The sequence below is a fragment of the Cydia strobilella genome, chromosome 26, assembly GCF_947568885.1.
Source record: "Cydia strobilella chromosome 26, ilCydStro3.1, whole genome shotgun sequence".
In the NCBI taxonomy this organism is placed as follows: Eukaryota; Metazoa; Arthropoda; class Insecta; order Lepidoptera; family Tortricidae; genus Cydia; species Cydia strobilella.
The window spans coordinates 286,363-296,162 of NC_086066.1; the positions used below are offsets into that span (position 1 = coordinate 286,363).

The window sequence follows — 9,800 nt, forward strand, 5'->3', positions numbered from 1 at the left end:
ACAGACAGCCTCACTATCTGTGACACTAGGTCGGGGCAGTCGGAAAGTTCTACAAGCCACTATCAGGAGATTATAGTTACGCCTCACTTGCAGGGAGTTGAAACCCAGGGATCCTAACAAAAATTTCGTAGGGTATAAAAATGGATAGTAGTTGTAAACATTCTTGTACAGGAACCTTAGGAATGCCTTCTGTACCTTTTCTAGTAGCAAGGCATTCATACTCTCAGCAGGACTCCACACTATGCTATTAATATATTTAATGTCTGTGTCTCACGGAAGTTTTGTTATTAAAGCCACTCACCTTCACTACACTCCGCCACACTAGCTTGATAAGCTTGTCTCGGGCCATCCTGGTGTGTGCTCCAAGTGCCGGTGAGCAGCGTGTCCACAACAAGATGCTCCGGCTCCACACAGTAGTCCCTCACAAATGGTCTCCCGGGGACAATCTCATGCTTCACTTCCACAGCCAGGTTGGTAGCTGCAATCAACATGACATTGTTACTCATAACAGAATAAAACAACCGTTACTCAAATCTACTTAAACTAAATACAGATTGTCTGTGTGTACAGTAGAACATTGATTATCCAAAATAATTGGGACCACAGACAATCAAGTTTGAATTTGGCCACAAAGGATCATAAACTATGTGATCAAATATGGTTATAAAATCGGGTTACAGTTTATATTAGAAGGTATGTGCGTGAATCGCGGCGCGACTTCGCGGAGCGAACATATCGCGACGTTGACGTCGTAGACTCCACACTCGCGCAACTTCATGGCGGTTGCGCAGTTTGGTTTGCGGCAAGATGGCGAAAAAAAAGCATCAGCTGATCGAGTTTAACTGTTGGTTATCTATGGCATCATACGTGATTTAGCTCTATTTCCATTTTGTTTTGTTGTAAAACCGTAAAATATAGCTTATAACCTTATATAATTAATATTTATCTTGCCACAGAGGAGCCAAAATAGTGTGTAATGGAGTCTTGCATGTTCGCGCTTCGCGTCTCTTTTGACGCGGGCCGAAAACCGACTATACACGGGGAACAATGCCTATTGTTCATCTGCGAAATCGACGCCATCTCGCGTTCGCGGTTTTGCGCCGTGACTCACGGATGAGTGTGGAGGGCCCTAGACAATTTAACTGACCTGTTGATGCGTGGCACACGCCTCGCTGCTCCACTAGCTCGGGGCCGAGCACTAGTTCATATTTTACGGCGTCGTCGGTGTACAGACCCGCCGCCGCGTTCACCCCGGGCCACTCATCTTTTACACACACATCTGAGCACGAAGGCTCGACTTTTATCGTCACATCCTCGCACCTGGGCTCGTCTTTTACACACACGTCATCCAGCAAAGGTTCAGTTTTCACAAACACTTCCTCGCAGGGCTCAGCTTTCACGCAAACACTCTCTGCGCCCTGTAACGCTGACGACTCCATAGTTAACAAAAAACTGTTTCAATATAATCTATAGGTAGTAAGTAAAATTATTACAAACACGATTAAATTTACACAAAACCAACACGACTTGCTATGCTCCGCTCCTCCGAATGCTATGCCAGTTGAGTTGCCACACAACGAGAACGAGAACGCGGAGAACGTGACAATGGACAATGGTGACAACACAAAGAGCATTTTTTTTTAATTACACAAAGAGCATGAATGCCAGGGTTGCCAACAAAAAATTTTATACCCCTAGAGCTCAACTTAAAAACCCCTAAAACTGTACTATTGTTTTGGAAAACCCACTAAATAAAAAATAAAATAAATTATACATTTAATAAAGCTCATTATTTATACATTTTCCAGAATTTCATACATTAAAGCATTTTCGACAGGTTCGACATTTTTATGATTAAACTTATGTACTATAAGTACTTGACTCGGCGATCGGCGAATGATAAAAAATCCCTATGACAACTCAAAGTTAATATTTTAGGGTTCCGTACCCAAAGGGTAAAAACGGGACCCTATTACTAAGACTCCTCTGTCCGTCTGTCACCAGACTGTATCTCATGAACCGTGATAGCTGGACAGTTGAAATTTTCACAGATGATGTATTTATGTTGCCGCTATGACAACAAATACTAAAAAGTACGGAACCCTCGGTGGGCGAGTGTGACTCGCACTTATCCGGTTTTTTTTTATGAAGTAACCGTCAATGTCAAATGTTTCTAGACTTTTTTTGGTACTTAAACACATTTTTTTATTTAGAAATGTAACAATTAAGTAATAAAAATAAGTTAAAAACCTATTTCTTCCATTATTTTTCATATTACGTTACTATCTGTCTGAATCGCGAGTCGCGACTTCGCGGAGAGAACATATCGCGACGTTGACGTATGACTCCATCCATACATGCTCAATACTCGCAGAACTTAACGGCGATTTCCATGAATCTAGAGGGCCCTTCACACTCTTGCGCGAAACCGCGAACGCGAGTGTGGAGTCTAGTTCGCTAATCAGCGAAATCTACTCCACACTCGCGTTCGCGGCTTCGCGTCGCGTGGTCTGACTCTGGAGCGTGCTTAGTATTTATCCTACCATCTGGCGATTTCACCGTTTGGTTTGCGGCAAGATGGCGGAAAAGCATCAGCTGATCGAGTTTAACTGTTATTTATCTACGGCATCATACGTGATTTAACTGTTTTTGCATTTTGTTATGTTGTAAAACCACGTGTAAAACCGTAAACTTTGTGCCGTGATTCGCACACGAGTGTGGAGAGACCATTTGAAGGAACTGTCATACGGATAGTCATTCGCCGCGACACGTATAGAAGTACCGTCTCTGGCAGACTCTCTGCCTGCTCCGCCGTACTTCCTTTTTAGGCTTTTTATTAGTATTATATAGAGATATCTTTGTACGAACGGACATGTGCAAACGAGACAGCTCTATGAATGTGTATAGCGACGTCCCGTTCACACAGATCATTCCGTAAGGAAACCGGGTAGGCTCAACCAAAAGTAAGGTCTAAACCGCCTTTAAAGCGACGAAAGATCATACAACCACGTTACAAAACACTGTGTAGCGTAAATCTAAACGTTCAGCCGTGTATTTCCTTCTCAGTCGCACTTGCGAGTTCAAGCAACAACGAGTGGGATAGATACACTATGGTATCGAGAACGTTTCATTTCCAGTAATAATGTAGCTTCTCACTTCGTGAACACTTTTTCGATGTCACACCTGCATGGTATAGAAATACCCCTAAAAATATTTTGCCACTAAAAAAAACCCACGCTGCTTTTTTTCCCCTAAATTTAGTGGAAAAACCCCTAAGTTGGCACCCCTGACGAGCTCCAGGCGAGACACGAGACGAGCCGCGAATGTAATAACGTAACACACCATCGCACCGCACCAAGGTCATATAAGGTCAGAAAGAGATATCGCTTTCTCGCTCTTACTTATGGATGCGTCGCACAATGACCTTGGTGAATGAAATTTAGAGCTCGCTCCAGACTACGCGGCGCGCAGCCGCGAACGCGAGTGTGGAGTCGATTTCGTTGACTATCACGGTTCATGAGATACAGCCTGGTGACAGACAGACAGACAGCGGAGTCTTAGTAATTGGGTCCCGTTTTTAGGGTTCCATACCCAAAGGGTAAAAACAGAATAAAATAAATATTTAAGTATTTTTTTTTCAACTCAATTTTGTATAGCGGTAAAATACCTCCTAAATTATGCCACTCAAATATAGTACTTCTGCACAAGAAAGGCGATAAGTCTGATATAAACAATTACAGGCCCATTAGTCTTACCTCCCATATCTACAAACTGTTTATAAAGGTCATAGAAAATAGAATTGCCCCACTGCTAGATAAACATCAGCCACCCGAGCAAGCCGGTTTCCGGCCTAGTTTCTCCACAACCGACTACCTCCATACTTTAAATCAATTAATAGAAAAGTCCAACGAGTTCAGCGTGCCTCTATACCTTGGTTTTGTAGATTATAGCAAAGCATTCGACAGCGTCAAACACTCCGCTATATTTTCCGCCATGCAGAATCAGGGTGTAGACCCGACATACGTTGGACTCGTTGGACATTAAAATAGAGATGGTCCTATATTTAAAATAGAGAAAGGCGTTAAACAGGGCGACCCGCTGTCTCCTAAACTGTTCACCAGTTGCCTAGAGGAGATATTCAAAAAGCTGGCGGTCTCGTGGGAAGGATTGGGCATTGTCGTCGGTAATAAACGGTTAACTAACCTGCGTTTTGCCGACGACATCGTCCTTTTCTCCCACACGGCATCTCAACTACAACACATGCTACAAGATCTCAGCACTGCGAGCCTTGAGGTTGGACTCACAATGAACAGAGCGAAAACTCAGTTGATGACCAATGGAGCAAAACACAGGGTCACGGTAGATGGGCAGGATATACAGTATGTTGATGAGTACATTTACTTGGGCCAGATAGCCTCCTTCGAAAACAGGCAAACCATAGAGGTCAATAGACGTATTGACAACGCCTGGAAGAGCTTCTGGTCCATGAAGGCGCTATTGAAGGTAAACCTTCCCCTGTGTCTCAAGCGCAAACTCATCGACATGTGTATCCTGCCTATCCTAACCTACGGTGCTCAAACATGGTCATTAACTGAGGCGTTAAAGTCCAAACTCAAGGTTTGCCAGCGAGCGATGGAGCGCAGTATACTAGGTGTTCGCAGAACTGATAGAATCAGAAACACGGAACTGCGCTCCAGAACTCGAGTTGTAGATGTAGGTGTCCAGACCGCTAAGCTTAAGTGGGACTGGGCTGGGCATGTTTGCCGCATGCACCCTGAAAGGTGGGCCAAAATGGTTACCGAGTGGGACCCACGGAACACCATAGATGGTGCTGGCCGGGGTGCAGGCAGGCCGAAAAGGAGATGGCGGGACGACTTAGACGCATTTTATCCGGATTGGCGGGACACTACAAACGACAGGGTCGAGTGGAGGAAACGAGGGGAGGCCTTTGCCCAGCAGTGGGACACTAAATTAGGCTAGTAAAAATTTAAGTGGGTCGCCCATACAACAAACGTGATTTTTTTGTCGTTTTTTGCGTAATGGTACGGAACCCTAAAAATCTTTTGTCATTTTATCTAAATTCTAATAGGTACTTACAAAGTAAAACACATATTTGGATGTGTTAAATATTTATAATAGAATTATCACAGTATAGAAGACTATTATTTGTTATCTAAACAGAAATTCTATGTATACTCTGTCTTGACCCCTGCAAGGCATGGTTCACTACTAATATCTCCATCAGGTACCTCTGGAGGTTCCAGTTTAACCAAGCATGGTCCTGTGCCTGTTGATGCTTCTACAAATCCTGTCCCTTCATTAGAATCACATTGCTCTTCTTTTACAATGTTTAAGCTATTGTTAATTTTTTCATTAATATTTTTACTATCTTCACAAATTATTATTGTCCTTTGGTGCTTTTGGCGTTGTACCTCTGACAGAAAATAAATCTCTGTCGGTTCAATATTGACCTCATACCAATTCTCTTGTTCTTTCTTGACTCCATCTGTTCTTCTTTTGTCTAACTTACTTTCATCAAGCACATTTGTCTGTCTATGTTCAGTGTTTATGATTAGCTCATCAGCTTCGATCTTCACTTCTTCATCACATATTTTAATATCATCAGGATCTTGTTTTACAGATTCAGCCGACCAGTAGTTTCCTAAATCTTTAATCGACTCCCTTTCACCATCCGCTTTGTAAAATGTTTCCTTCGCATTGTCAAACCATTTCGCTTTTACATTTTCTTCTACTTTAGCATCCTCAGACTCTTTAATTACTTGATTTCCTATATCTTCTGTTTTTTCGTTTATTTTTGGCTTCTTCGTATAGCTCTTAACTGTAGAAGAATGCGTCCGCATGTGTGAAGCAAGAAGGAAATCATGCTCAAACTTTGCGTTGCATATTCTACACATGTTATCTGAGCCCTGGCCATGAGTATGTTTAGATAGACCATCCATACTTCGGTAAGAGTCGCCACATTCGTAGCACAGAAAAGAAGTAAACCTCCGATCACACTTAGGACAGTGTGCATAAAAGGCCACATAGCTTTCTCGACGAACTGTCAATGTATCTTCGTTATCAAAATGTTCGTTACAAGCAAAGCATGTAAAATTTGGTTTGTAATGATACTTCCTAAAATGAGTGATGTATGTACCATAGTCGTTTGAGTATAATATGTTGCAAACTTTACAGAGTAAACACTTGTGGTGTTGTAGCTGTTCTTTAGTACTGTACTCTATCTTGCAGTCGTCGCACTTGTGATTCTGATGCTTTAATTGGTTGTGACTTTTTAACTCTTCCTTTGCCGGGAACTGTAGATTACATGTGTTGCATTTAAATTTCCTTTGATACTGTCGCAGGTTCTGCTTTATATTCTTATTTCTTTGTGGTGATGCTGCTAGCGTGAGTTTTTCCTGTGTTGCTATGTGTTGTGCATGTTCGTTGTATGTTGGTGTGTGTTGACGTTTGCGATGATGTATTGTGTGTGGTGTGAGTTCCGGCTGCAGATAGACAGGGGCCCGCCTGATTCGCGTACTTGAGCGTATTGCGTCTGAAATAAAACCGTTGTATTAGTACTTGGCGAAGGAAATCTTAAACAAGGCTGGATAAACCTAAGCTAATCTAATATTGTCTTTGGTTACCGCGATAGTTACTCATGAAATAAAACTATGAAAACGGATTATATCGCGTATATTGAATTGCATATTGCATATTGCGCATATTGGGATACCCTCCTACAATTTAGGAGGGAATTAAATCTTCTCGGGTCCGTGGTGTAGGGTTGGAGCCGGCATTTTTTTTTTTTTATCGCTTATATATATATATCTTTACTTGAAAAATAATTATAGTGTATAACTAGCCTTATGAACCGATTTTGCATGTACAACCAGCCTTAAAGTTTGTAGTCTATGATTGTTTATTATTTTAGTATGTGGGTATTTTTGCACTTTGTAATTTTTCCTCAGTCACCCGTTGACCACGAACGCTGTAAAGAGTTCGAAACGTCGGGATGTATTATAAATACAATATACGCGATATAATCTGTTTTCATAGTTTTATTTCTAAGCTAATCTCACAAATTTGAGCAGGCACTAGTTTTAGGACATTTGAATTTAAAGCCTAACAGTCCTATGGACTAAAGATGTTAAATGCAAGTTGTTAACCCTTAGGTCTTTTTACTGTTTACCTATGATAACCTAACCGTAGGATGCAGCCTACAAAAAGAATCAAATAATGTTGGACATGGTTTGGTGGTGGATTCCATAGATCCAGCCGGTTTTCTATTTGGTTGGTTAACTGATAAATGTTACAAGTAGCCTGAAATGTAAAAACACGTTGTTTACATTCATATGCCAAACTATACAACTGTACAATCTGGCAAAAAAGAGAAATTAAAAAAAAAAAAAAAAAAGTAAAAATCATTTATTCTACACAAAGAATTAGGCAGAAACAAAATTAACTGGTCTTAAAACTAAGGGACAATTTATGTACATTTATGCATTTACAATGACAGTTAAAAAGTGGCAACACTGTAGTGTCGTCCCGTTTTTAGGGTTCCGTAGCCAAATGGCAAAAAACGGAACCCTTATATATTCGTCATGTCCGTATGTCACAGCCACTTTTCTCTAAAACTATAAGAACTATACTGTTGAAACCTGGTAAGTAGATGTATTTTGTGAACCGCATTAAGATTTTCACACAAAAATAGAAAAAAGCAATAAATTTTGGGGGTTCCCCATACTTGAAACTGAAACTCAAAAATTTTTTTTTCATCAAACCCATACGTGTGGGGTATCTATGGATAGGTCTTCAAAAATTAAATTGAGGTTTCTAATATCATTTTTTTGAACTTCAACTGAATAGTTTGCACGAGAGACACTTCCAAAGTGGTAAAATGTGTGTGTGTGTGTGTGTCCCCTGTAACTTCTAAAATAAGAGAATGATAAAACTGAAAAAAATATATGCTGTACATTACCATGCAAACTTCCACCGAAAATTGGTTTGAACGCAATCTAGTAAGTAGTTTTTTTTTTAATATGTCATAAATCGTAAACCGCAATTTACCTTTCACTCACCTTTCACATAAAAAATACATTTTTAAAATTGTGTTTTTCTTATGGTGCTTAGTCTTATTTTGTCTTTCTTTTTTATGTTGAGAATACTTCTCTCTATGTTGTGTTGGCACACTTCTAAGTATTTCCTATTCTTTTGCGTTTATTTTATTTTATTTTTATTTAAAATCATGTAAATTGTAAAGTCATGTAAGCACTCAACATTATAGGCGAGACAAAAGCTCACCGTCTCCGCTGGTTCGGCCACGTTTTGAGAATGGAGGAGGATCGCGGCGTTAAAAGGGCGTACTTGGGACGCCAGGTGGGGCGGAGGCCGATCGGACGTCCCAGGTATCGCTGGGGCGATGCTGTTGGAGTAGATTTGAGCGCTCTCCATGCCGATAACTGGCGGGAGATGGCACAGGATCGAGACGACTGGCGTATACTCGTGTCGGAGGCCAAGACTCATTTTGGGTCGCTGCGCCATTAAGTAAGTAAGTAATGTACGGAACCCTCGGTGCGCGAGTCCGACTCGCACTTGGCCGGTTTTCTTAGATTGATTTGAAAGGGACGACACTACAGTGTTGCCGCTTTTTAATTTACTCTTTTTTTGCCAGACCGTATGGATACTGATGTAAGCTTACTATTAACAGCCGAAGCAACTTCGGGCAGTTCCGTCCGCAGGATTTCTGGAGGCAGGATTAACCCGCCCAGCACCCGAGGGGCCGAGGAGTCATCTACATTCATGATAGAGTCTTCAGAGACTATGTTTACGGATTGAGACATTACCAGCGTCTACACAATACTGGTGTTCGCTAATTATATGGAAAATAACCAATACTTATTCTAAGTAAACATATATTTTAAATTTATCTTTTTTTACTTCAACGAGAGCCACGAACGAAAGGTTATTAAATACCATACCACAGACAATTCAGACAAGATCATGACAAGATAAACTTTATGTAAATGTCAAAAAAAAAACGTTCGGAAATTCTCACGTGATTCTTACATAGAAATAATTCGGAAATACGCTGTAGATAAGAAAATAATTTATAGTTTGTCCCAGGACAACCCAGGACTGTCTCATTTCAAACATAGACATTCAGAGAGAATCGTACTGTCTTCGTCTTACGCTAATACTAGCACCCAAAAGAAAGGAATGAGTATAATTTTCCTGGTTCTTATTGACTGACAAGTTGTGTTTGCCAGACTATAATTGATATATATATAAAGGCCCCTCCACACTCATGCGCGAAACAACGCGAGTGTGAAGCCTTTGCTGATTAGCGAACTAGGCTCCACACTCGCGTTCGCGGCTTCGCGCCGCGATTCGCGCATGCGTGTGGAGGACCTTAAAATTAATTAAAAACTAACAAAATATTGTCTTCGGTTACCGCGATAGTTACTCATGAAATAAAACTATGAAAACGGATTATATCGCGTATATTGAATTTATAATTCATCCCGACGTTTCGAACTCTTTACAGCGTTCGTGGTCAACGGGTGACTGAGGAAAAATTACAAAATGCAAAAATACCCACATACTAAAATAATGAACAATCATAGACTACAAACTTTAAGGCTGGTTGTACATGCAAAATCGGTTCATAAGGCTAGTTGTACACTATAATTAATAATAATAATATATATATATATATATATATTTTTTTTTTTTTATCGCGTATATAATATATATCTTTACTTGAAAAATAATTATAGTGTACAACTAGCCTTATGAACCGA

General features: G+C 40.6%; 2 protein-coding genes across 3 annotated transcripts in view; both read right to left on the bottom strand.

The window, feature by feature from the left end:
* Positions 1 to 1,588, bottom strand: part of LOC134753143 (zinc finger protein 271-like) — a 31,040-nt gene extending 29,452 nt beyond the window's left edge. For both annotated transcript variants that reach the window (XR_010128793.1, XM_063688932.1), the window contains exons 1-2: positions 1,148 to 1,588; positions 302 to 478 (exon numbers count right to left, since the gene is read on the bottom strand). Coding sequence is in view for 1 of the 2 variants with exons in the window: in XM_063688932.1 (XP_063545002.1) it covers positions 302 to 478; positions 1,148 to 1,439 (469 nt within the window). In the remaining variant the exon portion in view is untranslated. The remainder of the gene's footprint in view (positions 1 to 301; positions 479 to 1,147) is intronic.
* Positions 1,589 to 5,095: 3,507 nt separating this feature from the next.
* On the bottom strand, positions 5,096 to 8,779 carry LOC134753194 (uncharacterized). Its single transcript, XM_063688997.1, has 2 exons — positions 8,699 to 8,779; positions 5,096 to 6,553 (listed from the first exon to the last, which is right to left on the bottom strand). The coding sequence occupies exon 2, from the start codon at positions 5,958 to 5,960 to the stop codon at positions 5,187 to 5,189; it is 774 nt and encodes a 257-aa protein (XP_063545067.1). The 5' UTR covers positions 5,961 to 6,553; positions 8,699 to 8,779; the 3' UTR covers positions 5,096 to 5,186.
* Positions 8,780 to 9,800: the final 1,021 nt, after the last annotated feature.